Raw genomic sequence first — 27,680 nt, 5'->3', positions numbered from 1 at the left:
GTCTACATTCTTTTGCTAGATCTGCTCTTTCTCTCCCGTATTCTTTGTATATTATTAGAGTGGTATCTTGTTTTTACCTGGTACAGAATATTATCTCCTCCATTGATTTCATAATCAGGTCTTAAATTCACAATCTTTGCCAGGCTGCACTTAATGTGTAATTATTTTTCTGTCTTACAGCCTCAGCAAATCTTAAGATCTAGTTAGTGGGGCTAGAATGCACTTTTCTGCCAGCCCCTTTTAAAAAATGAAATTATTTGACCAGTCCTCCATCATCTCTTCACGCTTGCTCTGTAGGGGGTGTTTCGTCCTGCCATCGCAGGAAGGGGACCTCATGATCTCCCCCTCCAGGGTTTCTCTCATCTACTGAGAGATGCTTGGAAAATCCTACCCCTGACCTGATTTGGGGCCATACATGTTGATCTTTGCTTGTTCTGTGAACAACAGGATGGAGAACATTTCCTGTTCTTGATGCCAGATGGAGGTAGTTCCAAGCAGAGATTCTACCTCCATGTTCTCTCATTCCCAAAATTGAGGTAATGAGCTTTGAGTCTAAATAAGGTGGTAGCTTAAAATAGCAGCAAATCGAATGCTGCTGTCTTGGTCAAGTTATTCACTCCCTATTCACTTTTTGGGTTTCTTTAGCTTAGCTAGGAGCATGGGAAGAGTGGCTCTAATATTCCCCACTTCTAGAGTTAAGTTGGCAGCATTTCAGTTTGAGAGGTTGTAGGCCATGTGGTCAAGAGAACTAACAGGTGAGTCAAACAAACCTGGTTTGGATCCCCGCTCTCACACTTTTCTTTTCTGTTTCAACCTGGATAAAGTATCTGACTTCAGGTTGCAGGTGTATAAAATGGGATGGACAGATTCGGTATTTGACTCTGACATTGTGATGGCCACTATTCCAGTTCCTGAATGCATAGTAGTGGGGAAAAAAGAAAAAAAAAATCCCTGTTCTTGTGGAGTCCAGTGTAATATCTCCCTCAGGGGGTATTGGGAAATTAAGTGAGAAATAAAAATTATAAATTTTAGGCACAGTGCCTGGCACTCAGGACATAAGAGCTGTTATTCAGCACTATGCAGTGTCAACCTTGCCCACTTTGTATCCCCGCTTGGCACAGAATAAGCACTCAGTAAACTTCGATTGAAGAACTTGATTCATGTGTGTGTACCAGTTTTTTTTTTTTTCATTTGTATGTCAGTATTTAATAAAACCCCCAAACAATCATGTGTGTATTGTTTCCCCGGTTTACTTTTTTAGCTTTTGAAAAGCAACATGACCTTTCCTTTTCTGGCAGTTCCTACAGGCACCATTGATAGACATCACATGCTTGAAAGAATCTTTAGCCTTTGGTTGCTTAGCTTTCAGCACAGGTTGGATGTTGTGGGACTTCTTATCTGATATTTTCCTTAGAATAGCTGGGTTAAGCAATGGCTCAATCCTTTGACTTGGTATTTGAGGAATGTGATCTGGTGAGGCTCAGATGCTAAGAGTGTCATCTATGTACATTCTCGCACAATAGTTGCAGGTCTGGAAAGCTAGCACCTAAATTCTTTAACAGGAGTCCTAAAGTCAAATTTTTCAGCAGATGGAACTCCTGTAACATAATAAATAAAAATGACTTTGGATTTAGGCCTGGCTTTCATTCTAGTTAGGTGTCTTGGGCAGTGTAATGAGACTAAATCTCAGTTTCCACATATGTAAAGTGGAGTTAACAGTATTAACATTTTCATAAGATTGTTGTGTTAGTAAGTGAGAGATAGTGCATGTAAAGCAGTTAGTACAGTGCCTGGATTGTGATAATTGCTGAAAAGTGGTAACTATTTTTAATTATTTAGCCTTTTTAAAAAGTCAGGCAAAATTTAAAAGATAAAAAATACAGGGACTGTCCCAGCTTACCCTTCCCCCTCCCCGTGTCCTCAAGTCCATTCTCTACATCTGCACCTTTATTCCTGTCCTGCCCCTAGGTTTGTCAGAACCATTTCTTTTTTTTGTTTTTTGTTTTAGATTCCATATATATGTGTTAGCATACGGTATCTGTTTTTCTCTTTCTGACTTGCTTCACTCTGTATGACAGACTCTAGTTCCATTCACCTCACTACAAATAACTCAATTTCGTTTCTTTTTATGTCTGAGTAATATTCCACTGTATATGTGTGACACATCTTCTTTATCCATTCATCTGTCGATGGACACTTAGGTTGCTTCCATGTAAAGTGACTCTTTTATCTATAACAGGCACACGGTTGTGGTACAAATGCCAAAATAGAAATGTTAATTTTAGGCAAGAGAGAATTCAAAGTGAAAATTTCTAAGGAAGACAACAGAGAGATAAAATATTTAATAAAATTATAATCCTTAAGTAGTTACGAACCATGGATTTTTAGCCCTCTAACAATCTTGCTTCAAAATATTAGGAGAAAAACTGACAAATGTTAAGGGAAATCTACATTCATGTAGGAAATTTTAATACCTATTGTTCTGAAATTAGCAGATTAAGTAAACCATAAAAAAGGATTGAGAGCCAGCTTCCCAAACCTACCCACAGCGTCGGCTGCAGATGGGTCACTGAAGTGCTGAGATACTGACCCCCGTGGCCATGGAGTGGCCTGGTGGGACCCGAGGCAGACACAGCCTCCAATCAATTACCTACGATTTCAGGCAGCTTTGTTCATTTTCCAAAGGTGCCATCCAAACAAATTTCTGTGTGATCTGTGCTCTGACCTGAACAAATTTGGGAACGATGGAGAATAATTAACTAGGATCTGATACATGATATGCTGGGACACGTGTGTATGATATATTACATATATTTGTATTCTATGTATTTACATGTAACTTATGTGAAACTATACCAGTAAAGAGGGAGAACACATTTTTTTTTCAAGAACATAAAAACAAAAATTGACAATGTGTTATATCTAGAAGAAAATCTTAATAAAATATATATAAAAACAAAAACAAAAAAAAATACAGGGACTTCCCTGGTGGCGCAGTGGTTAAGAATCCGCCTGCCAGTGCAGGGAACAAGGGTTTGATCCCTGGTCCGGGAACATCCCACATGCTGCAGAGCAACTAAGCCCGTGTGCCACAACTACTGAGCCTGTGCTCTAGAGCCCGTTCTCCGCAACAGAGAAGCCATTGCAATGAGAAGCCTGTACACCACAACGAATAGTATCCCCCGCTCGCCGCAACTAGAGAAAGACCGCATGCAGCAACGAAGACCCAACCCAGCCAAAAATAAAAATAAATTAAATAAATTAAAAAAAAAAACAAATCACTAAAAAAATTATGTAAGTTTGCATGTGCAAATTAACATTTGTTTCATCTGAAAGGTCTGGCAGTTGAACCGTGGAGTGACAGCAGGTAACACAAATGTCAAGGTCATCTTGTTGAACTTGCTGGTTTCACACATGATAGCAGAGTCCCAAATTGATTTGGTGACTTAGCATGGTGAAGGTTTGTGTTAAGTTTTCTGGACTCTCATTGTCTTATCAAGCAGATGAGGAGATAAAGTGGGTAGATGGGGAAGGGTGTGTGGGACAGGGTTTATAAAGGTTTGACTTCTGCCGTGGCATGTGTGTGTCGGTATATGTGTTGATGTGAGAAGGAGAGAGAGCGAGAGCAGCAGGGCACACGTGAGGTTGTACGTGTGAGAGAGGGTGTGTGAGAGTGAGTGCGAAAGAGTACGTGACAGAGCGTGTGTTTGAGTGTGAGTGGAGAGAGAGGCTGTTTGTGTGTGGAATTTCCTGGGTTTTGGGGGTAAACATTTAGTGCCTGCTAATTTTCCCTACTTGTTGGATTCCAAGAAGAAAATTTAAGGGCAGAAAGAATACATTCACTCCTGGTGCAGAGAGCCCTCGGCATCGAACCCTGTACTATGATACAGTATAAGGGGGAATAAGTAGGAGTTTTATCACAAGAAGGTGGGTGCTTGGTGACAATGTTTGGGTCGACATCATGGAGGTGGAACGACCCCTGTTATCCTTTGTGGTGCTTTGATGCTGTAGATCTTGGAGACAGGAACTCTTAGGTGTAAATCTCATACGAGTTCTTGCAGAGCTAGAGGAATTGAATTCCTTTGACGACAATTACCTCTTAGCTGGAGGAAGTACTATACAGGCCGCTTTTCAGAAACGTCCTTCAAAAGCCACATGCAAAGCATTGTTATGATTTTTTAAAATACTTACAATTTCTAAATGTGAAATCATTTAGATTTAACTGTCCAATAGTAGTCAAGCACGTGAATTAGTGGTTTACTAAGCACAGTTGACCCTTGAACATAGCAGGTTGGAACCACACAGGTTCACTTATACGAGGATGTATTTCAGTAGTAAATACTACAGTGCTACACGATCCACGATCCATGGTTGGTTGAATCCTCGAATTCGCAGGGCGGACTATAAATTATACTTGGATTTAACCCCCGCATTGTTCAAGGCTCAAATGTCCATCAGTTTTGAAAACAATAAATTTGAAATGCAAGTATAAGAAAAATAGATTCATATTAGATAACCAACCAGGACCTACTGTACAGCACAGGGAACTGTACTCAATATCTTGTAATAACCCGCAATGGAAGAGAATATAAAAAAGAATATACATATATATATATATATATATATATATATATATATATATATATATATATAATTGAATCACTTTGCCATACATCTGAAGCTATCGCAACGTTGTAAATCAACTATATTTCAATAAAAATTTTTTTGAAAAGAGAAAAATAGCAAAACTATAAAAAAAGAAAAAGAAAAATGGATTCAGACTTAACTGATTTGGATTCCTCCTCCCTCGTCTCCTTCTCCATCATTAAAGGCCAGTAAGGTTGTTAGTCATTGGGAGTGGTCATTTCTTCTAATTTTAGGCTATTTTGAATTGCTGATTTAGCTTGATGAGGTTATTTCTAGGGGGGAAAGAATTCCTGTATTTTGACATTGATATGATTAGTAAAAACCAAAGCAGTGAGATTTTTCTGGCTGATGTTTATAGGTGAGGATTCAGGATAATAAGAAGGCATTTGCCTCCCCTGGTAAATGGTAAAATTCATATACTTCTGTTTGATTTTCTTTCCTAGCTTGTTCGTTTTGGTTTAAGTAACCAGCTGGTGGTTGCTTTCAAAGAAGAAAACACTGTTGCTTTTAAGCACTTGTTTTTGAAAGGATATTCCGGTGTAGATGAAGATGAATACAGTTGCAGTGTATATACTCAAGAGGACACCTATGAGAGCATCTATTTTGCTATTAGTCAGGCAAGTATTTTGTTGTGACTTACCTATACTTTAAGAATATGTTAAAAAAAAAAAAAAAGAATATGTTGATCCTTGACCTTGTTGTCTTAGCAAAGAAAAAAATTATACATATATTAACATATTCTGATTTAAGTTTTGCATCGTCTGCCAAAAAAGTTTATTGCTTTTTCTGTGGCTACATTTCCACACAACAGATTTTGCCTATTTTAAGTTTTTCTTTAAGATTTATGTTTGTATTTATGCCTTCCCACCCACTGCTATTGGGAGATTACCGCAGATCAAATAGCCAGATAGCTAAAAATAGGCTTATAATCTCAGAAGGTTTGATGAATGAGAGACCAAATCTAAGATTCTAGCGTCTCAATTTTGATGTCTTAGCATTAATAAGCCTAGCTGAACCTTAAGAATATGGAGTAGGATATGATAATATTTGTGTCTAGGTAGTATTGAGAAACCAGATTGGTAGGCCTGAAGAAAATATTTAAAGGAGAGAAATTCTTATTCTTTCTTATTCATTCATTCACTCGTTTACTCATTCAGTAAATATTTGGGTACCTAGTATGTACCAGGTACTGTTCTAGACGTTGGGGATATAGCATGAATCAAACAGACAAAACCCCTGTCCTTATAGAGCTTAATTCTAGAGGGGAGAGCCAGACAAATGAAAAGAAGTGAAAAATATAGCACAGAATGCTGACTCCTTGAAAACACCACCAAAACAAACAAACAAACAAAAAAACGCATGTTGAGAAGCAAGACTGAGCTCACTGCTAACAGTGGTGGCAGAGATGGTCCCTTGACCATTCTCCATAGGTTGTAGAGTGCAAAGTCTGGATATACATTTTTTTTTTTTTTTTCACACACACACACTGTATGGATATACATTTTGAAGTCTGGTTTAAGGCAGGTCTTTCAATGTGAGGGGAGCTGGATAAGAATTGAGTAAAGATCATCATATAATAGTTTAGGATTGGTGGGCATAACAAGATGAGGGTTTTGGTGGGGGATGTTCAGAGAGTCTTGGGAGTTATTAGACTACATCTTCAAAATGATCATCTATTTAAATGAGGTTTGGGGATATTCCTGAAGTAAACAATACAGTTATTTGCAATTTTTGTGTTCCTGGGCAAAAGTTTCCTGGAATAATAAATTCATGTTAATGAAGATAGGGGCCAGTAAAGCCCTGGTAGTACAGATAGGCAGATGGTAAAGCTGTGTTAATGTAAGCGGTGGGCGTGGATGGCTTGGGTCCTCGGAGGTATGTTGAAAATGATAACTGGAATAAAGCAGGGGAGGAGCCTGGACTGCCTGGTGGTGCATGTGCACTGGAGATGGATATTTGCAGTTTTCTTTGGGTGGTAAGGAAAGGCCTCATGGAGGCGGTAATATTTGAGTCAAGGTCTGAAGAAGTGAACCTTGCAGATAGATACCTGGGCTTCTAGGCAGAGGGAACAGCAAAGGCCCCAGGCAGGAGTGTGCCTAGAGAGCTCCAGAACTGCCTGGAGGTCAGTGTGGCTTTGGAGGGGGGGGGGGGGGGGGGTGGAGCCAGTGGCCAGTAGTGGGCTGGGAGTGCAGAGAGATAGGCAGGACCTTGACTTTGGCTCTGAGTAGGTGGGAGCTTCTGGCTGCACTTTAGTTTCAAGTTCTGTGACGCTGTGTGTTTCTGCTCAAGCCAAGAAAATTACCTTGTGGTGTTTTACATTGGGGAGTTCTATTGAGGGATATGAGACAAACAATAAAAAATAGCTAGAAGTATATTCCATGTGCTGTAACTTCTGATGAAACTTGTTAAGCTCATAAATGTCTTTATGTAACTATTTTTAATAGTTTCATCAGCTAAGGAATTTATCTCTGGGGACCCTTGGTTATGGAGAAAATGAAGACAACAGAATTGGACTGAAAGTCTGTAAGCAGCATTACAAGAAAGGGACCATGTTTCCTTCTAATGAGACACTAAATATTGACAGCGACATTGAAATAGGTAATACAGTGATAATTTCATTACATGTCTTTATCATCTTCTGGGGTAAGAGCAAAAAACACCCTTGTGTGCTGGCAGCCCAAATGAAACAACTTTGCTTTTGTGATGGCTGACCTATCTGAGGCTTTAACATTTGCCTGCAAAGGGCTTTGGCTCAGGAAACTATGGGTCTGCTGTGACAGGACCAGGAACATTTGTGGATCTCTTTGGTGCAACTCAAGACTGTTGGTTTTGGGGGTAAATGCACAGGTGTTTCCTGTTTGTTTAATTTTTTCCCTCCGTGAGGGGGTGATTAGGCTTTTTGAAAAAAAATGAGTCTGTATTTGTTAAATGAAACAATGTGAGCTAAAATGCTTGGTACTCTTGCTTTTATCATTTGTTAAATATATTCATGCTCTTCAAAGGTGAATTGTGATTAATAACTCATTTTCTCTGTTTGGAGATTGTTTGGCAAAAAGTTAACATCTAATCAAGTAGAATTGTTTTGTGACATTCTGTTAAGAATTTAAAAGCATACCATATATAAATGCAAAGTATTTGACTTGAGGCTCTGGAGGTTTTGTCTTTCATTCAACAAACCTTTGGTGTACAGTTATCACGCCTAAAGCGCTCCCTGTTTTATGAACTGGGGTTGCAGAGATTAACCAGTCATGGCTCCTCAAGTAGCTAACAGGTCAGAAATCGGGGTCCTAGTAGCAGTGTAAATTTGGAGTGGTTTTATTAAAAAGAGAGCTCCAGAGTTCATTTGACCATATTTCCTATAACCCGATTTTAAGGTGCCTTGGTAATACAATAGAAGAACACCCCTGTCAAACAAAGGTTCTAATTCTTTTTCCACAGGCTACCTGTTTAGAATCCTTTCATGAGTAAATGTGTCCTACCCTCTTGACTCTAAAAGAAACAGCCTATAAGCCGGCACTGTCAGGGTCCCCATGTTGCTTCCAGAGACCCATCAGTAGCTTGGTTCTGTGGCCAGCAGCCTTGAAATGTCCCTTATCTTATTGCCCTGCAGGCTCTGCTATCCTGAGATGTGTGTGGTAGTCAGTTTGCAGGGGCTGATCCAGTTTCACCCTGCATCTTTCTCCTGAGCTGTCAGCCGTGCTCCCCGCCGTGGGCAGTTCCTGTAACTGGGAGTCCTGAGAGGTGGAGCTGAAAGCTTGTGCAGTGACCCTCTGCTCCAAATAAGCCATGGCCACTTGTCCTCTTACAAATGTGAGCCTTAATTGGATGAATCATATGACTATTTTCCAGTGATTCATTTGTTGTTTCCCTCAACTGATTTTTCTTGGAAAATTGATGAAAGAAATGTGGCCAAAGTGAGTATCAGTGGCTAGGCGAGACAGAGCAGAAAGCAGGATTTATTCCCTGACCATTGGACAGTGGTGTCCTTGGTCATTTCCTGTCCATCATATGGAATATTTTTAACCAAATGGAGAGAAGTTGACTATTAATTTGACTTTATTTTAAGAGAGACTGTTGAAGCAAGCTAATTATATTTTTTGACTTATTAAATTAAATATAACTTATCAGAGAGAACTTTTTGATGTATGTATTCAAAAGGTGTAAAAAATAATCTTAAAAATGCTTGATACTGGATTTTAGACTTTCTTGTCTTGGACACATTAGAGGAAGCCTGCAGACGGTATAAATAGGGATTGAGTTTGACTTCATTGGTGTGGCATTATAGTTTAAATAGGTGAATTAGCAGAAGCTGTTCTAGTTTACCTATTTATGAATTTTGCAGTATCTTTATGATTAAGAGAAGCATCCTTCAGTGTGCTCAGTGCAGAGATCTGCCTGTGTGCTGCTTTCCTGGTGGGTTTATGTTTAGCTGCATGACTGATTGTACAGTTCAAGCTAAGGGTTTCCCCTAATTCACGCTGAGGGCATATCCCTCTGTCCCTGCCTCTAGACCTATAGCTTTACAGTTCAGCTTCACTGGGGGTACTGTAACGAATCCTGTTAAAAAAAAAATTTTTTTTTACAACATTTAGATGGGTATCATTCTAATACAGTGTTTCACTTTCTATAATTCAGATTTTGAATTTCTTATCTTCTCCTTTCCACATATTCTTAGCATGAAGCATTATGACCATTTCATCATTTTACCTGTCATTTTAAGAACATGTTGAATCCACCCTCCCTTTGTCTCTGAGAGGGTTGTTATTTTGTTTGCTGGAGTGTGCTGCCTTGTAAATGAGATTCATTTGAGTGTTGAGGCTGCTACTCCAATATCAGTTTGTTCTGTTTGAGGTTTGATGTTTCACTCAGGGCCTTTGCCATTCTTTAAAAAAAAAAATCTCAGTTCTTAGGTTTTGCTGCCACCAGGTGCTTGGTGGCCTCGTTAGCAGTGACTGTAGCATGAGGTGTGGCAGACTCCAGAGCTCTGAATGTGTATGCAGCTAAAGCGTTGTTCTCTTATTACAATTACAGCATCTGAATAATCAAATAGACTTTTATAAGGCAAATTTTACAGATAGTGTAACATTAACTAACATGTGCTGTCATATTTCTCTGAATCCGTCATCAATTTTTTAAAAAACTCATCTGTTTCATAAACATTTGAAGGTGAAAAAAATTAATGTCCTTCTTCATTTAAAAAAAAAGTGTTATTGGCGTATAGTTGCTTTACCAGATTGTGTTAGTGTATACTGTACAGCGAAGTGAATTAATGTCTTAGAATGGATGAAATACAGGAGAAAAAGACCTCGGACAGTATCTGGCACACAGATTTTTAACATATTCCTCCTTCTTTCAGTCATTTACCCAGATAAGTTTAATTTAACTTATTATTTTTTCCTTTTCCTTTACTTTAGAATAAGAATGTTAAAGGTAGAAGGGCCTTAAATAGCCTCAGTTTGGCCTTCACTTTACAGTTGAGGAAACTGATGTTCAGTCAGACTTGGTGACTAGGCCAAGGTCATGCAGTGATTTAGTGACCGTGGGTCTTTGCTACTCTAAACCCGGTACCATGGGCATCACCAAGGAGCTTGTGAGACATGCAGAATCTCCAGGCCCCCCTAGACCTGCAGGATCCATATCTGCATCTTAACGAGATCCTTGAATGACATACATGCACATTAAGCTTGGGAAGCGCCGGCTCAGTACTCCGCAGCTGAAGGTCTTTGACTTTGCACAGACCTCTCTTTTACCAGCTTCACACATTTTATACTGTCCATCACCATCGGCCTTCAGTGCCCCCTGTACCAGCTTGGACACCCCTGTCCATCAGTATCACTCCCTTACAAAAGCGGTTCGGGTGCTTGCCTCTCCCTTCTTTCTCACCTGGATCCTGCCGGCCGTCACCAGGGCCCTCCGTGGCCGAGCCCCGGTGCCCCAGCTGCTGATACCTCCTGGAGAAACGGGCCAGGGCAGAACACACGCTCACACAGCCACACATCTGCAAGCCTCCGCACACAGCACCTCCAGCAGGCTTCCCGTCAGCCCGGGGCTGCAGAGGCGAGGCCACGGCCAAAGGCCTCCCGCAGCACCAGGGCCCACCCCTTTCAGCTCTGCGAAGTCGCCTCCCTCTGCACCCAAATTCGCCTCTCTGAGCTCAGTTCCTCCCTGAGTTCCAGGCTCCTCCTCCATTCAGCCGGCTGCTTGACAGGCCACGTGACAACCCCCGCTGTGACTCTAATAGGGATTTCAAACCTGCTGTGCCCAAAACAGAACATTTCAAGCCTCCCCTACCCCCACCCCTGGCTCAACCTGTTTCTTTCTACTCTTGCCCATCTCAGAAAACGAAACCAACATTTTCACATCATGCCATCATATTCCCAGTTGCTCAAGCCCCAAACTCAAATGTGTTGGTTTCTCCATTTCCATTGCCACCTCTGTAGTCCAAGCCGCTGCCACTCTTGCTTGGACTGGTCTCCACCCCCTGCCCTGCCCCTCAGCAACCAGAATGATATTTTTTAAAAAACTGGCTAAGTTGGGACATCTCATTCCCTGGCCTAAAAACCACGAGTGGCTTCCCATCTTTTTAGAATAAAACCCGCAAGTCCCTGTAGGAAGGGCCACCCGCCTGCCTCTCCAAGCCCCCGCTTCCCTGGTCCTGCCTCCTTGCTGTTTGTTGAACAAGTCAGGCTCTTTTTTGCCTGGGACTTAGTGCTCACTTATGTCCTGCCCGGAGAGCTCCCCCTGGATCTGTGCTCAGCTGGGTCTCTTTCCTCCCTCAGGTGTCGGTTTAAACAGCCCCAGCGCCTCAGAGCCCTTCCCAACAGTTCTCCTCAGGTAGGGCCTCCCCACCCACTTAACCTCCATCACTTCACTGTGTCTTGGCAGTACTGTGCACACCGTGAAATTGTCTTGTGTATATTTTTTCACTCTTGGTTTATCTCCCCCACTGCAGTGTGAGCTCCATACAGACCTCGTCTGTCTCGTTCATTGCTCTACCTTCAGTGCCTGGCACAATGCCTGGCCCCTGAAAGCTTTCAGTAAATATTTACTGAATAAGTGAATGAGTCAGGTAGGGAGCCTGGGCCTTTTGAGTTTCCGAAATAGGTGCTCAGGGGTCAGCCTCATCAGTGTTCTGGTGAAGAGCTCAGGCTCTGGAACTGAGCACATGTGGATTTAAATTCTGGTTGGCCACCAGCTAGCTGTGTGACCTTGAGGAAGTTTCTTGGCCTCTCTGTGCCTTGGTTTGTCCATCTGTAAAATGGCAACAATAGTGTATCTCTCACAAGGTTGCTTCGGGGGTTAAACAGGATGATGCATTAAATGAGAGAACCTATAAAGCCCTGAGCACAGTGCCTGGTAGAGAGTAAGTCCCTGTATGTTTTTGCTATCTTTATCATCCTGTCTTTAGTTTCCTATAAAAAAAGTTTCTTTTGATCAACTGCCCTCACTGTATCAATCAAGGCCCAGTCAGGAAAACCAACATTGAATTGTTTCTTGATACTAATGGTCCATTTGCCAAACACAGGGAGGCACCCCCTCTGACACCTGCCTTTCTTAAATATTGTGGCTGTTGAGCTGTCCATTCAGCTCCGTGTCCTTGTTTTTGGCCCAGGATGCCTGATTGTCATAAAGTGTAAGTGTGTCCTCCATATTTTGAGTGTCCTATATACTAGGCAATGGGTGTTCAACAGCCACAGCAGTTGTGCCCTTGCTCTCAAGGACCTTATCTTCTAGTTGAGGAGATAGATAAGCAAATAAAGAGTCAAACTGTGAGAGAAGATTCTCAGAGAACAAGCCATAGGGCCTACCCGGGTTCTCAAGCACCTGCTGAGTGTCGGGCACTGCAGGAGGCCCTGACTTTTCCATTTTTGAGGCAGCACAAAGCGGGCAGCAGCAGCCCAGGTGAGAGTCAGCCAGACTGGTTCACACCAGTTCTGGCATCAGGGCTGAGTGACCTTGAAGGGCGTTGACCATGAAAGGTGTTCATTGTCTCCAGACCTCCTCGGTTTCCTGCCAAGGTGTTAGGCTACACAATAATGAGACTAATTTTTATGTGCGGCTCTTGGAATCATTCTTTTACAGTTTACAGCTCATAATTTATTTTTATTTGAATACAATCTAAGTTCCTTTCTTTCTCTTAATTTTTTTTTTTTTGGAAAAGTATTGGACTAAACAGAAAAGTTGCCAAATAGCACAAAGATGTCCTTGTCTACCTTTCATCTAACTTTCCCAAATGCTAACATTTTACCACATTTGCTTTAGCATTCTTCCTACATAAAAAAATTTCTCCTGAAATATAGGAGACTAAGGTGCAGACACAATGCCCCTACGTCTAAATACTTGTGTGCATCTCCCCAAACAAGATCATGCTCCTTATAACCACCGAACAGTGCTCAAAAGCATGAGTTAACATGGACGTGATACTGTAATCTACAAACCCTATTCATATTTCATCAATTGCCCTAACATTATCTATAGCAAAAGCCATGCCTAACCTCCCTGGTCCAAGATCACATATTGCATTTAGTTGTCATGTATCTTTAGTCTCCTATGTTCTTGGCTTTTTTTTTTTTTTTTTTTAATGATCTTGACATTTTTAGAGTAGAATGTCCCTCCCTTGAGTTTTCCTGTTTTTCTTTTTTTTTTTTTAATTAATTAATTTATTTTTGGCTGTGCTGGGTCTTCGTTGCTGCACGTGGGCTTTCTCTAGTTGCGGCGAGCGGGGGTTACTCTTCGTTGCGGTGCGTGGGCTTCTCATTGCGGTGGCTTCTCTTGTTGCGGAGCACAGGCTCTAGGCGCGCAGGCTTCAGTAGTTGTGGCTCACGGGCTCTAGGCGCACAGGCTTCAGTAGTTGTGGCACGCGGGCTCAGTAGTTGTGGCTCGCAGGCTCTAGAGTGCAGGCTCAGTAGTTGTGGTGCATGGGCTTAGTTGCTCCACGGCATGTGGGATCTTCCTGGGCGAGGGCTTGAACCCGTGTCCCCTGCATTGGCAGATGGATTCTTAACCACTGTGCCACCAGGGAAGTCCCCCCTGGTTTTTGTGGTTTTTTTAAAAATACATTTATTTATTTATTTTTATTTTTGGCTGCATTGGGTCTTCGTCGCTGCGCACAGGCTTTCTCTAGTTGCCGCGAGTAGGGTCTACTCTTCGTTGCGGTGCGCGGGCTTCTCATTGTGGTGGCTTCTCTTGTTGCGGAGCACGGGCTCTAGGCACGCGGACTTCAGTAGTTGTGGCGCACGGGATTAGTTGCTCCATGGCATGTGGGATCTTCCCAGACCAGGGGTCGAACCCGTGTCGCCTACGTTGGCAGACGGATTCTTAACCACTGCGCCACCAGGGAAGCCCCTAGTTTTCCTGTTTCTTTGTGCCTAGATTGAGGTTATGCATTTGGGGCAGAAATACCACACAAATGGTACGTTATTTCAGGAGGCAAACGATGTCTCTTTATCTCAGTCCTGGTGATGTTAACTTTGCTCACGTGGCTAAGGTGGGATCTGCCAGGTTCCCCACTGTAAAGTTACTGGTCTCCCTGTTGTGATTCATAAGTATTCTGTGGAGAGATGCTTTGGAACTTGTTGAGTCTTCTGCTCTCATCACACTTCGGCCCACTGGTTTCAGCATCTGATTCTTGCCTGACAGTCACTGTGGTTTTTTCATGGCCCTAGACTGCATTCACCTAGACCTCCAGACCCTCTCCAAGAACCCTCAGGACTGGAAGAACTCATCATTCTTCAGACTGGAATTTTATCGGTAAATATGCTTTAAAGTCTCATTGCCCAGGAGACGTAGGTGGGGAAAGGAGAGTAGGGTAGGAAGACTGTGGCAATTTATACCTTGTAATGTTTTTTATTCAGCCTCTTGCAAGTTGAAATCTCCTTTCATCTCAAAGGCATTGACCTGCAGACGATTCATTCCCGAGAGCTACCAGACTGTTACATCTTTCAGAATACGGCAAGTGTCTATTTTACTAAGCCATTTAATCATTTTTCTCTACTCCTTTTGTAGGTGCAGAGTGCAAAGCACATCCGCCTATAGATGTGTTTGATGCAATTGTGCTTAAAACAGTTTTAATGCCACTTTATAGCATCATTGGTCCAGAGGCCGTGACTTCTAAAAATGATACAAGCCCATTCCAACTTTTTAAAACTAGGTTTTTGGGTTGAAAAGAGTTTTCAAAGTGGACTTTGACTTCCTACTCTCCGAATACATTTTTAAAAATAGCTTATGACCTGTGTTTTAAGTGCCTATAATGTTTTTCCCACCTTCGAAGGAAGGTATTTGCAAATGTTGTAGCAAATGTTTTCAAACCTCAAGGCAGAAAGTGCCCCCTTGGTCTGAAGGCCAATCTGCAAAGGATCAATTGCTGCAGCTTTTATTTTGGGAGGGGCAGGCATGTGCCATGGACTTCCTTCCTCCCTTCCTTCCTTCCTTCTTTCCTTCCTTCCTCCCTTCCTTCCTTCCTTCTTTCCTTCCTTCCTTCCTTCCTTCCTTCCTTCCTTCCTCCCTTCCTCCCTCCCTCCCTCCCTCCCTCCCTCCCTCCCTTCTTCTCTCCCTCCCTTCCTTCTTTCATGTTTCTTGATGGGCAGAACTGAATGCTCAGTTGGACGTTATATGTAGCTGCTGTTTTAGCAATTCAGAAGCATGCTTCATTCAACAACGATCGCTAAATGCTCAATGAGTCCCTACGAGGCAGCAGGCAAGTTGCCATGCTCTAGAGGTATCATGGCCCTCAGGAAGCTTACAGCCTAGTGGAAGAGATAGAAAAACAAGTCAACAAAAAAATTAATTATAAATTGTGACATGTAGTAAGGAAGAATGTCTCCCCCAGAGAGTAGCATGATTAATCTCCCTGGGGTGACGCACACATTACAAAACGCATTATGAAATCCAAGGCAAGGCAAAGAGCTTGGAGAGCTGAACGTATATGTGATCTATGATTAAACCCACAGGTGCCTGAACATCTTTGAGCACAAGCCACGTGCACATTACGCATTCTCAGTGTAATCTAAGAATATCGTTATGACCAAACCAGAGATTCGAGAATTAAGTTATACAGACCTCATTTCTATACCTATGAGCTAGGACCAAACTTCCACTAGCCCTGGCATTCAAGGCCTCATTTTCCCCCAGGAAAGCCCCTAAAATACTCTGCATATTTCACTTATAAACTTTAAATGCTTGAAGCATAATGTGGAAGATTGAGGGCATTTGGAAATCTTAAATTCAACCCATAACCCTGGAGCAATCTTTGCCACTTCTGAAAGCACATGTAGCACTTCTGAAAGCACATGTAGCACTTCTGAGAACATATATATAGCATTTGAAGGAAATAGAAAAATAATTTCTAGCCTAGTAAAAATCTAGAGTTTCATACCCAAAGGACTAAAAATTAAGGCGAATGCTTGTAAATTCCATTCAGTGTAATAAATGAGGTCTTTGTGTTCTCTTGTCAAAAATTGGTGGTGAATTCTCATTTTTGTTCTTTGGACTGGTTGGCTGTTTTGCTTTAGAATTTCTCTGAATCCGAATGTGCTTTTAGTAGAATTTCATGTATTCCCCCTTTGGACCACATTTTTTCATTAATAATAGGAAGTTGTGAAGGAATCATGTGATGAGGACATTTTCATCAGTCTAACTCTCTTTGGATCAGCACGCTATCTGGATGCCATTGATATTTTAAGCAGAATTGATCTAACCAGTCATACTTTCTGCTGGGCCATAACCTCTTCATCAATTTGTGTCTCCAGATTATCTTTGACAATAAAGCTCACAGTGGCAAAATCAAAATCTACTTTGACAGTGACGCTAACATCGAGGAATGTAAGGACTTGAACATCTCCGGATCTAGTAAGTATGTTATATGCTTGCCCATTGTGGATTATGGAAGATTTTTATCACTTCATTTTGGGATTTGGGGTATATAAATGGTTTGTTTGGATGATGATAAGAATAAAGGGCTCCAGAAAACCACATTTTGAGCATTTGCTTCTGTTAAGCATACCCCGAAGCTTTGCATTTTTGTTCAATTCAGCAAATGTTGATTACAGACCTTGTAGGAGAGGTCATGTGGCCCAGCGGTTAAGAACAGTTTCTGGAGCCAGACTAGCTGGGTTCGAGTTTTGGTTCTGTTTCCTGTGCCTGTGATCTTGGACACATTGCTTAACCTCTCTTTGTCTCAGGGTCCTTCTCCACAAAATGGAGGTAATAATAGTACTTACCTTCCGGGATGTTGAGTATTAAATGAATATGTAAAGCAGAGCACTGAGAACAACAGTTGACACACAGTAATTGTAGGCGCTCTGGAAAAGAAAGAAAACGCCTTCGTGAGGGGCACTGGCATGCTTATAAAATCTCTAGCGTGTCCTGACTAGGAGTAAGTGGTGGAGGCACAGAAGATATGAGGATCAAGAAAGCAAAGGTTCATTTTGTTGGGGACAGAGTGAGACATAGAGTCCAGCAATGCTTCTTGGAGAAGGTATGATTTGATCTGAGCCTGTGACAGTGGATGATATGAGGATCAAGAAAGCAAAGGTTCCTTTTGATGGGGACAGAGTGAGACATAGAGTCCAGCAATGCTTCTTGGAGAAGGTATGATTTGATCTGAGCCTGTGACAGTGGAGTGGGATCAAGGCCTTCAGAGCCTAGAGAGCAGCCTGGACAAACCTGAGTCATTTACTCAGTCATTACTCAGGAAATACCTCCTGATCCACAGACTAAAGTGGGCTACTCAGACCCCATTCTCACTGGGGGAGGGGGGTGAGTGGGGGTTGGGATGATGTTAATGATGGGTGATCAGTATTTTTTCATTTACAAGTTTTGTTTAACTGAACCTGCCTTTGACCAGATTATCAGAACAAAATAAAATGTAAAATACCTGTGGTTCCTAACTATTTTATATTAGTTTTAAATTAGACTCAGTTTGTGGCCTGTTGCTTTTCGGTTGCATAATATGTCCTGATGATTTGGAAGTTTTGGCTTTTTAGTCCCATTAGCTGACTCCAGCCTCTCATCAGAGTACACAGTTTTAGTTTCTGTTAAAAAAGTGGGTACTCTTCCTCAGCAGACACAATCTCCCCAGCAGAAACGCGCAGGTCAGACACGTGTCTTCCAAGTCTGAGTGTAGGCTGCAGCCATTTTATGTGATAAAACCTAACCCTTGTCATATAGGAAATGTGGTTTGGTATAGTCATTTGACCAAATAAGTTAGTCAGTCAAACACGTTTGCCAGGACAAGGTTTCCTTCCTCTCCACGGGCGTCCTTATAATATTGGGGAGCTGTCCTCGCCTTTGCTCAGAAGAGGGGCGCTCTGGCTCCCTCCTGTGGCCAGTGAGGAGAAATACAATCTCACAGCTAGAAGCACTGACATTTATATATGCTTCTCCCAGGGCTGCGCCATCACTAGTAGAGCACAAATTTAAGATGATGTGACGAGTCTTACAAAGCTGAAGTTTGGAAACCAGCTTAGGAAATGGATTTTTTTTTTTTTTTCTTGGATAGGAAGCTGTCTGGTGGATTGATTGCCCTGGCTCTGGGGGAGTAGAACAAAGGCAAGGGTGACATCTGGTGGGATCCTTGTGCAATTTGCAAAACATTCTGAGGTTCATTCACATCCATGTGCTTACCTTGAAGCTTCTCTCTCCTTCTTGTCATTACCTATGTTATCTCAAGGTGAAACATAAGGGAATGCGCATTTTTACATACAAACTTGAAGTTGCCTTTTCTGACTTCTAATACCCATGCCCAGTGTGCCACTAATCTTCACATTAACTTGATTTTATAAATGGAGCCATTTGGGCATGGGAGCTGAAGGAGGTAGGTACTGATGGACAGGACTCCCCACTGATGGGTGATGTAAACGTATGTCCCAGGGAAACGGGGTTTAGTAAGTGCGGGAAGCCCTGGTTAGGGTCACACAGGCGGCAGTGGTGCTGTGTGTGGGACTTCTCAGGCCCCTGGAAGGACTGAATGGGGTAGGATTTTCTTAACCACATTTCCAGAGGCATCTCTCTGGACTAGTGTTATACAAACCCAGGTTTAGGAACTGTTCCTGTGAGAATAACGTAATTTCAGTAGAAGAAGAAAGCAGTTATGATGTTTATAAGATACTTTTTGTCGCCGCATCACCCTAGTCTTCTCAATAAATCAAACTGAAACAATACAATACTGATTTCTCTGTTAGGAGGGACGGTTTATCTTCCTAGTTCTGGGCCTCAGTTTTCTCATCTGTAAATAAGGCCCAATTCAAGTAATCTTAGAATATCGTTCTAGTTATAGATCAGAAAGGAAGGTACTCGAGGCTGTTCTTGCATTTTTTAAGATTTCGGTCCCATCTTCCCAAGAACTGCCCCTCTTCCCTCTGCCTCATTCCATGGCTCCTCCCCCCAAAAATGGTCTTGGGTTTTGGTCAGGTTGTTTTCTTACGTACCCATTAGATGGTATCTCTAGATAACTTAAACTTGTGAAGGATGAAATGGCCAAAGGTGGATGTAAGTGCTCCGTACGAGACACTGACAAGCACTCGACAGGGATTGTTTGACCTGATTTCCTGACAGCGCGTGAAGCTGGTACAGCTGTGCTCCCATTTGGTACCCGAGGCATCTGAAGCTTAGCAAGGCTAAATAACTCGCTCAGTGAATTACATTTACTCGCTGGCCATGCTCCTAACCCACTTTGGGTTAGGACGAGCTGCCCTCAGACCCCGTGCCATGGTCACTCACGCCGCTGTTATTTCTAAATCCGTGGACACACTCCCATCTTTCTCTTAAATGCCTTCTCTGCGGAGATGTTGCTGTGGAACACCCTGACTTTAGACTCTCCTGAAGGTTGCCTGTCCCCAGCGCTGCTTCCTTCTCCCCTGGCCTTCCTCCGTCTGGTTCCTGAGTGCATCTCCTCTCCTAATTCCCAAACATTGCCACCCCCGCCTTCCCATCCTTCCTAGTCTGCATTCCGCTCTGTCGTCTCTCTGAGTGGCTGTGTCCACACCCATGGTTTCAGCTGCCACCGAGTTGTCCGCTCTTGTCATGAATGTCCAGACTGAGCTCAGTTGACCCAAGACAGAAAAGGAGTCATTCTCGGTCAGTCCTTCCTTACTCCCTAAGTCCCATTAAAGACCAGGTCGAGTCTCTCTTCTTCATCTTTTGCCACTTTGTGCCTTATCTTTGTGTGCCTTCTCTGCCTCTAAGTTCGCTCAGACCTTCACGAGTTCTGACTTAGATTATTCAGTGGTTTTCCTTTGCTCTGCTGGGGTCTCTGCACTTATCTGTAAGCGTACTGAAGCATTATGGGGACACACATAAGCACAGGCACTGTCATGCTGAATAAAACACACCCGGTCCCTGCCTCCCAGAGCCAATCATGTTGGGGGGGGTGGCGGAGATGGACATTGAATGATATAATAACCACTGATTTTGCTGTTCTTGTGTGCATGGGGCTGCTCCAAGTGCTTTCATGTGTGAACTTATTTAACCCTCACAACAGCCCTATAATATAGGTATTTTTTCATTCTACCCATTTTTTGGATGAGGAAACTGAGGCAACTTCCCCAAGGCTCCACCGCTTCTGAGTGCAGGGCGGAGATTCAGACCCAGGTCTCAGGCTCCGGAGACCGTGTCCTTTTTCATTTCACACTGTCTCTGTGCTCCTTGCTGTGCTGTCTTTGAAGACACAACTATAAGTTCAGTGACCATCAAGCAGAGGGGAGTAAATGGAGATATAGGTGTGTATACTTATGGACAGGGCTACGATAGGGTATTGGGGGGAGGGCTGATGGGGATGGGAATTTAGGGAATTGTCCTGTTCTTTTCTGGGGAGGAAGATACTCAGTCTGAAACCCAAGGCTGAATAAGCCCCATGTGTGATGGGGAGGGGGTGCTGTTCCAGTCAGAGGGATCAGCATGTGCAAAGTCCCTGAGGCAAGAAAGAGAGAGAGGAGAGAGGGAGGGAGAGAGCTCCAGCACTTGGTAGGAGCAGGGAAGGAGGAAGAGAGTGGCCTCAGGGTGGGGAAGGTGGGGGCCGGGAGAAAGCAGCAGGCGGCAGGTGATGAGACCACAGGGGTTGAGCAGGGGCCGGGCAGGGGAGAGCCGTGGTTGGGATTTGGGACAATACCATGAAGTCTGAGAGAAGCGAAGGTTACAGTTTCATCTTCCTCCAGTACCTTCCCTGTGTTACTGTGTTCCAAGGCAAAAATCTGATTACTACTCTCCTTACTTTCATTCTAAGGAGTGATTTTTCCCACATGCAGAAAAAGTGTATTGAACTGTCACTCTTTGCTGGGAAAGTACAGAGTAAGGTTGAGAAGCAGAAATGGAGATTCTGAGTGGTGGGACTTTAAAACGTGTGTTCCCCCATTAATGGAGAGCTTGATGTTTGTTTTTATGTGGAAGAACTCAGAGTATGTCAGTAGTTTTGCCTCTTTTGAATGGAGCCCAAATGGACCACCTTCTACTGAATTCCACTCTATAGTAAATATTTATGAATACACTTTAGTACATCTGTTAAGAATTTATATGTTTTTAAATGTATAACTCGACCTCAGGGAATGATTACATTGTTTGTGAACCTCTGAATGAGTGCAGTGTGATTTGTTTCTGATGTTGAAGCGTTTATCATTTGATCTTATTTTCCAGCTGCCATCTTGTTTGGAAATTATTCCCAAGTAAGGTGTGTTTGACATTTGAATTCTGTTTTCGTTTCTCAGTTCAGAAAAATACTCAGTATGTCCTGGTGTTTGATGCATTTGTCATTGTGATTTGCTTGGCATCTCTTATTCTGTGCACAAGATCCATTGTTCTTGGTCTAAGGTTACGAAAGGTAAGTGTGTGTTGGAATTTCCTCCCTCCCTTCCTGACCTCCGCCTGCAGTTTGTCCAAACAGTGGGGCCTTGACATTGGGTCATCCTGCCCTTTCTGGGACCCTTGACTGAATTGTATTCCTTTGAATGACTGTCCCCCTACGAGGCATTATCAACCTGGGGTGTAGAAAGTGAGTCAAAGCTCCCGGCATGTCAGGGGGAATCAGACAATTATCCTGCTTAAACCTGAGCTAATAAGCACAGATACACAGTGGTGAATGATCAAGCATTTGAATGCTTCTAGAATAAATGAGACCCTTTTAAATTCAAGAGTGATCTTAAGAACAGAGTAATAACATGTGTGGGTTTCATCTTTTGTCTTCAAATCAGAGTTCATTCTGACAGGGAGGCATGGTAAATGGGTTATAATGAAGCATAAAAGACTTTATTCTATTATTTAAACTAGTTTAAAAATTCTTCCCTGTGTTTCATTTTACCTTTTTACCCTTAGGGCTCTTGTGAATATATACTCTAGCTCACCACAAATCTTATTCTGGTGTGTGGCATGTATGTAAATACAGACTGGGATCAGTGGACATAGGAAGTCATCAGAATACCATATGCAGAGGAAGAAAGCAGTCTACATTCTATTTTTCCAGGGCTTGACCTGTGTCGATTTGTTTTGTAAATATCCACTTCTCTTAGCCCCCCTCCCCCACCCCACAAGCCCCTTGATATTCTGAATCCAAAGCCAGGGTCTGGGTTCTGCCGATGCCAGGGTGGCACATTGGGAGCACACGCTCGGGGGCCGGACTGCCTGCACTCAAGTCCTGGCTTGGCCGCCCCATGTCTCAGTTGCCTCCTCTGGAAAGAAGTGTCCGTGGTGCCTAGTTCGTAGGTTTGTCTGGTTGAATGCGTTGAGAATATGTAAAGTGTTTGGAATGTGCTCTGTGTTAGCTATTTCAACAAGAGTCTGTTGGAGTGAGAGCACAGCATTGAGCGTTTGAGTCACTTAGTTAACTGGCATGCTCACCTCTAGCCGGGGTGGATGGTGGAGGAAGGTGTGGGCTGTAATCTCTACCCTCCAAGTGAGGATCCATCACGTTGGACAAGGCAATGCCGTGTCTTTGGACAGGCGAGAGCGCTGTTTTGCGCTTTTCTCCTTCCAGAGGGCAGTGTGGTTTGTAAGAAATGCTTTTTAAAATGTTTGCCGCAGAGATTCTTAGATTTCTTCCTGGAGAAGTACAAGCGATGTGTGTGTAACGCCGACCAGTGGGAGTTCATCAACAGATGGTATATCCTGGTGATTATCAGCGACCTAATGACAATAATTGGATCCATATTAAAAATGGAAATTAAAGCCAAGGTAAGCGGCAACCCATTGTAAATCTTCTGATCTTTCTGTTCTTCTGGATGGTCTCAAATACTGTAAGATATGCAGTGATTCTCAGGTTTTCTCTTTTCTCATGCCCATAAAATGGAAGCCTCCTCTGACTTGGTTTCTCCTGAAGGGAAAATGAAGAAGCAGTTGTTCTGTGGAAGGTGATACTTCTAAGAATAGCCTCTAGGAAACTTGACAGCATCTTCAGAATAGGAACTGAAGTTTGAGAAGAGTGGTTGTTTGGGCGGGCTTTGTTTGCTTGTTTAAGTTGCAAAAGCAGCAGCTGGCCCATGAACCAATCACGTCAAGAGCCGAGGTGCCCATCCATGAGTGATGGGGGATCTGATGGATGGCGCGAGGGCAGGAATATTTGAGTGCCTCTAGGCGCCTGGCTCTTTGTGTAACTTAGTCGATGTAGTCTCCTAAGTCTTGACTCCTCTCCTCCGTGCTCGGCCGTCAGCTAGCAAATCTTACCAGCCTTCCCTCCTGGCCTCGAGGGAGGTCCACCCTGACTGCTTCGGCTCCCTTCAGGCCGTCTTCCTCTCTCACCCAGATCGCTGCAGCTGCCTCATTGTTGTCCCGCCTTCAGCTTATACCCCTAGCAGCCATTCACACAGCTGTCAGAGTCATTTTTCTGGGAGTGTCTCTCTTGCTGTGACAATCCTTTCTGCCTCAGGGACCCCCTTTGGGATGAAGTGGCCTTTCTTCAGCGTGGCCTCCAGGGGCCTCATGATCTAGCTCTGCCTTCCTCTCCTGCCCTCGCTCTCCCTGACCCTTCAGTGCTGCCCCTCTGGCCCGTCTTGCGGGCTCTCAGCACCGGGCCCTGTTCAGCCTCTCTCCGTTTACTTGCAAGACTCCCCTAGCCTGTCCTCCAGGCCCAGCACTGCTCTGGGGTCACGCCCTCGGGAAGCCCTCCATGACAAGCCCGGCACTGGGTCTCTCACTGCACGCAGCATATTGTATTAGACTTACGCTTGTGTGTGCGTCTCCTCAGAGTCCTTGAGAGCAGGAACTGTTAGCGAATCACGTTGGAGCATTCTTTGAAAAGTAGCTGAAAGGTATTGTTTGATATTTAACAAACACCATTAGTTTATGTGCTTTAGTGCCTAGGTCAGTGGTAAATGCAATTTCTATTTCAGGATATTATTTGAACAAGAATTCAGTTCAACCAATCTTAATACTAAAAGGAAATGAGGAACACATTTGGAATTGTGCTCTCTATTATTTCCTTCTTCAGTTTAAAAACTCTCAGAATCACTGTAGAGAGGCAGGTGGTCCATTCTTCTCCAGTCAGTTTAAAGTGAGGTTCATAAGCTGAGTGGAGTAGAATATTTTACTCACGTCTGTTTTCTCATTCCCTAGAATCTCACAAATTACGATCTGTGCAGCATTTTGCTTGGAACATCTACACTCTTTGTCTGGGTTGGCGTCATCAGATACTTGGGTTACTTCCAAGCATATAATGTAAGGATATGGCTATTGGGTGGCACCACTGGGGTTGAGGTCCATTTCTTTGGGCTCTAGTAGCTATTTTTTAATTCCCCCCCCCCCCCCATTGTGCTGATTTTTTTCAGGTGCTCATTTTAACAATGCAAGCCTCACTGCCAAAAGTTCTTCGCTTCTGTGCGTGTGCCGGTATGATCTATCTGGGTTACACCTTCTGCGGCTGGATTGTCTTAGGACCATATCATGACAAGGTGTGTAGCCTAATTCTTCCTTCTGCATATGAAGCACTTGAGACCCTTAAATGTGGGTTTCCAGCACTGACCTTCATCCCACTTTTCTCCAGCACATACCCTGGACATCAGTAAGCATGTATCTTTGCATCGGTTTTCTTTTTCTGTCCCTTTTCCGGATATTGAAGTGGCTTCGGGATATTGAAACAAGAACTGCAGGGAACCAGAGAGCACATTTCATGGTTGTCTGGGTCTGGCTTAAGAGGTCACATATTAACCCAGCCAGTCACCAAGTAAGAAGTGTTTGGACGTGAGATCACTATAATAAAAATGAAAATTAAATGAGGAAAAGTATTACAAAATCTTTCTAATTCAAAGTATTAAGGTTTTCATCCAAATTAACGGAGGAGACTGGAGGAGGATAAAGACTGCCCAGAATGACCATGTTAGGTTTATGATTAAAATGATAACACATCTTGCCTTTGCAGGTGGTTTTGATTTCAGTGTCCTCTTAGTGCCTTAATAAAGGTCAGTATCTGAATTCTAAACTATTGATGGATGTCAGTCAGTATCATAATCTCAAGGACATCAAAGTTATGTTCAGATGTTCTTGTTTTAAAATGATAAATTTGATTCAAAGATATAGCAGGAAATGAAATTAGGTAGGCCTTGTTTTCAAACCAAAAAAAGTAAAAGCAGTGATTGCATCTTACAGTTTTTCTTCCATGGGCCTCTGGCAGTTGGAACAACAGAAACAACAAAAATAAAAATAATAGCAGCTAGCACTTGATGCTGTACTAAGCATTTCTCTCTTCTCTCTCATTTAATCTCGTCAATAGCCCAGAGTACTGTTATCTTGGCTTAGGTGCTCTACAGGGAGAGAAATAAAAATATAATGATGCTGGTATAACAGCTCGGCCTTAAGTTTTGACCTTGATAGTTGCATTGAACAAAACACGGTCAAATCTAGTTTATAAACTCTTCACAAAAATCGAGCAATCCACAAAACTCAAACGTTCGGTATTGTCCTACTAAAATAAATCGTAGTAACTTGGCATCCACCCAGGCTTTCTCCTCTTTAAGTGTTTCATTTAATACGTCCAAAGAGAATTACCGTTTTCCTATCTGAGAAACTGTATAATCAACAAAGTGCCAATCTCTGGGTTAATAGTAAATCTTGGTAATCGTATTGCTTTCCAGTTCCATTCCACTGCTTTAAAGGTGACTCATGAGTAAAAATTGTTCTTCGATGTGATCTCTCTGATCCGGAGAACTGTCTTAGTGCCCAGGAAAATTTACATTTTTCTTCCTTGCTTACTTTATGGTCTGGATGCTTTGCCACATTTTTGCCACTAGAGGGCAGTGTTGCGCCACACGGCATAAATACTGAGCCTCCGAGGCCAGTGAATCAAGTGGTCCTGTCTCCGCTGCCCTCCGTCTTCCCTACACCATCATTATTCTGGATGGTGCTCAGAAAATGTTGCTTGAATTTCACTAAACTAGCTACCATTCTGAAGTGCTGTGTGCTAGATAGATATGGTACCCATGTTCTTTACCTCCCTTGCTAGGTTAACCCTTCCAGTAGCCCTGTGGGGAAATATTATCCTTTGACAGAAAATAGCGATCTTAATATGTTAATTTTCCTGAGGTTGTATAGTTAGTGAACGGCAGAGATAGGATGCACACCCAGGTCTGCCTGACCCTAATACACATGCTTTGAGCAATACCCTGTAGGGCTTTTCTTCTTTTCTTGGTATTATCTAAAACAGACCATTACAAGAGAGCATTCATTCTGACTCAAGAGTAGATCAACCGTGAGAGGAAAGCCAAGTAATCAGTCTTATTTCTTTCAGTGTGCATCAAGGTTACCTTGTGAAAAATGATGTTGTCTGCTTTGTCAGTCTGACTGCATTTTCATATGTTCAGTTCTGTCCTTTCAAAGAATCCAGGGGAGGTTGGGACACTCTAGATCAGCACTATCCAAGAAAAACATAACGAGAGCTACAAATTAGAGCCATGTCTATCCTTTTAAATTTTCTAGTAGCCACATTAAAAAAATTTTTTAAAGAGACAAATTAAAATTGATTTTAATTATATATTTTATTTAACCCAATATATTTAAAATATTACTTCAGCCTGTATTCAGTATAACACATCGAGATATTTTACATTCCTTTTTTTAGGTACTTAGTCTTTGAGATGTAGTGTGTGTTTTATCCTGACAGCGTATCTCACTTTGGACTGGCTGCATATCACATGCTGCATAGGCACCTGTAGCTGGTGGCTGCCATATTGGACGTTTCACCTCTTGACTCGTGTCTCTTACTTAATGCCAGCCTTTCACTTCTCCCCCCGAGGAGTAGAGAGATAAGAACTATATCTCTGGGGTTGTCTAGCGGGTCTGTTTATGGCTTCTATCTCCCAGCTCTAGCCAGGCTGATATATTGGGGAAATGCAGAGTTGAGTTAATTCAGTGAATGCACTAGTCAGCAGGATGAGAAAACCTTCAGTCTGGATCTGGACTTATGTGCTTTTCTTCTCTGTGTTACTTCTTCTTTGAGTCTGAAGCTAGAAATGTTTACTGCCCCTGCACGTCTCTCTCCAAATTAACCCAAATTGTCAGAATTTTCAGGTTCTGCCAGTCAGTCAGTATCTGTTGAATCAGAAGACCTTCAGTATTGCCTGGAGCCTTGAAAAACAGCACCATAGTGAGCATTTTCTAGAATTTCTAGAACCACAGCTAGCTTGGGTGTGGAAGCTAACTCTTTCTTGAAACAAACAAACAAAAAACTCTAAAGAGGAGGTATGGAGAAAACTAGAATTTCACCCTGCTGTTTGTATGGCAGCAGGAATCCCACATTTCAGCTTCGAGTTTTCCCGTTAGACATCGGATTTCAATGGTTCAACTGAAAGAGTATAAAAATACAAGAAATGTCCCACCAATGTTGACTCCAGCACTAATGGGCGTTGGCACAGCGCCCTTTCAAGTGTCTGGGCACGGCGGGCTGGAGACTGTTGATGTTTAATAATTCAAGATGAGGAAAGAAGGAACATTACTCATGGTGGCTTTGACGTTTCCCCGAGGACTTTCCGAGGAATAAACGATTGTCTTGCGTTCATTGTCCCCATTTTACAAATGAGAAGGCAAAGCATTGAAAAATCGTTGGACTTGGCTGATGCCCTCGG

At 42.7% G+C, this 27,680-nt stretch overlaps 1 protein-coding gene across 6 annotated transcripts in view; it reads left to right on the top strand.

Annotated features, from left to right (window-relative positions):
- MCOLN2 (mucolipin TRP cation channel 2) overlaps positions 1 to 27,680 on the top strand; it is a 61,986-nt gene that overhangs the window by 19,042 nt on the left and 15,264 nt on the right. For all 6 annotated transcript variants that reach the window (XM_007173029.2, XM_028164209.2, XM_007173025.2 and 3 more), the window contains exons 3-11: positions 5,091 to 5,264; positions 7,092 to 7,245; positions 14,313 to 14,397; positions 14,502 to 14,598; positions 16,395 to 16,494; positions 21,345 to 21,457; positions 22,654 to 22,803; positions 24,181 to 24,282; positions 24,393 to 24,515. In XM_007173029.2, coding sequence (XP_007173091.2) covers positions 5,091 to 5,264; positions 7,092 to 7,245; positions 14,313 to 14,397; positions 14,502 to 14,598; positions 16,395 to 16,494; positions 21,345 to 21,457; positions 22,654 to 22,803; positions 24,181 to 24,282; positions 24,393 to 24,515 — 1,098 coding nt within the window. The remainder of the gene's footprint in view (positions 1 to 5,090; positions 5,265 to 7,091; positions 7,246 to 14,312; positions 14,398 to 14,501; positions 14,599 to 16,394; positions 16,495 to 21,344; positions 21,458 to 22,653; positions 22,804 to 24,180; positions 24,283 to 24,392; positions 24,516 to 27,680) is intronic.

This window comes from Balaenoptera acutorostrata, chromosome 1 (genome assembly GCF_949987535.1).
Source record: "Balaenoptera acutorostrata chromosome 1, mBalAcu1.1, whole genome shotgun sequence".
Taxonomy (NCBI): Eukaryota; Metazoa; Chordata; class Mammalia; order Artiodactyla; family Balaenopteridae; genus Balaenoptera; species Balaenoptera acutorostrata.
This window is presented reverse-complemented; position numbering and strand designations above follow the sequence as displayed.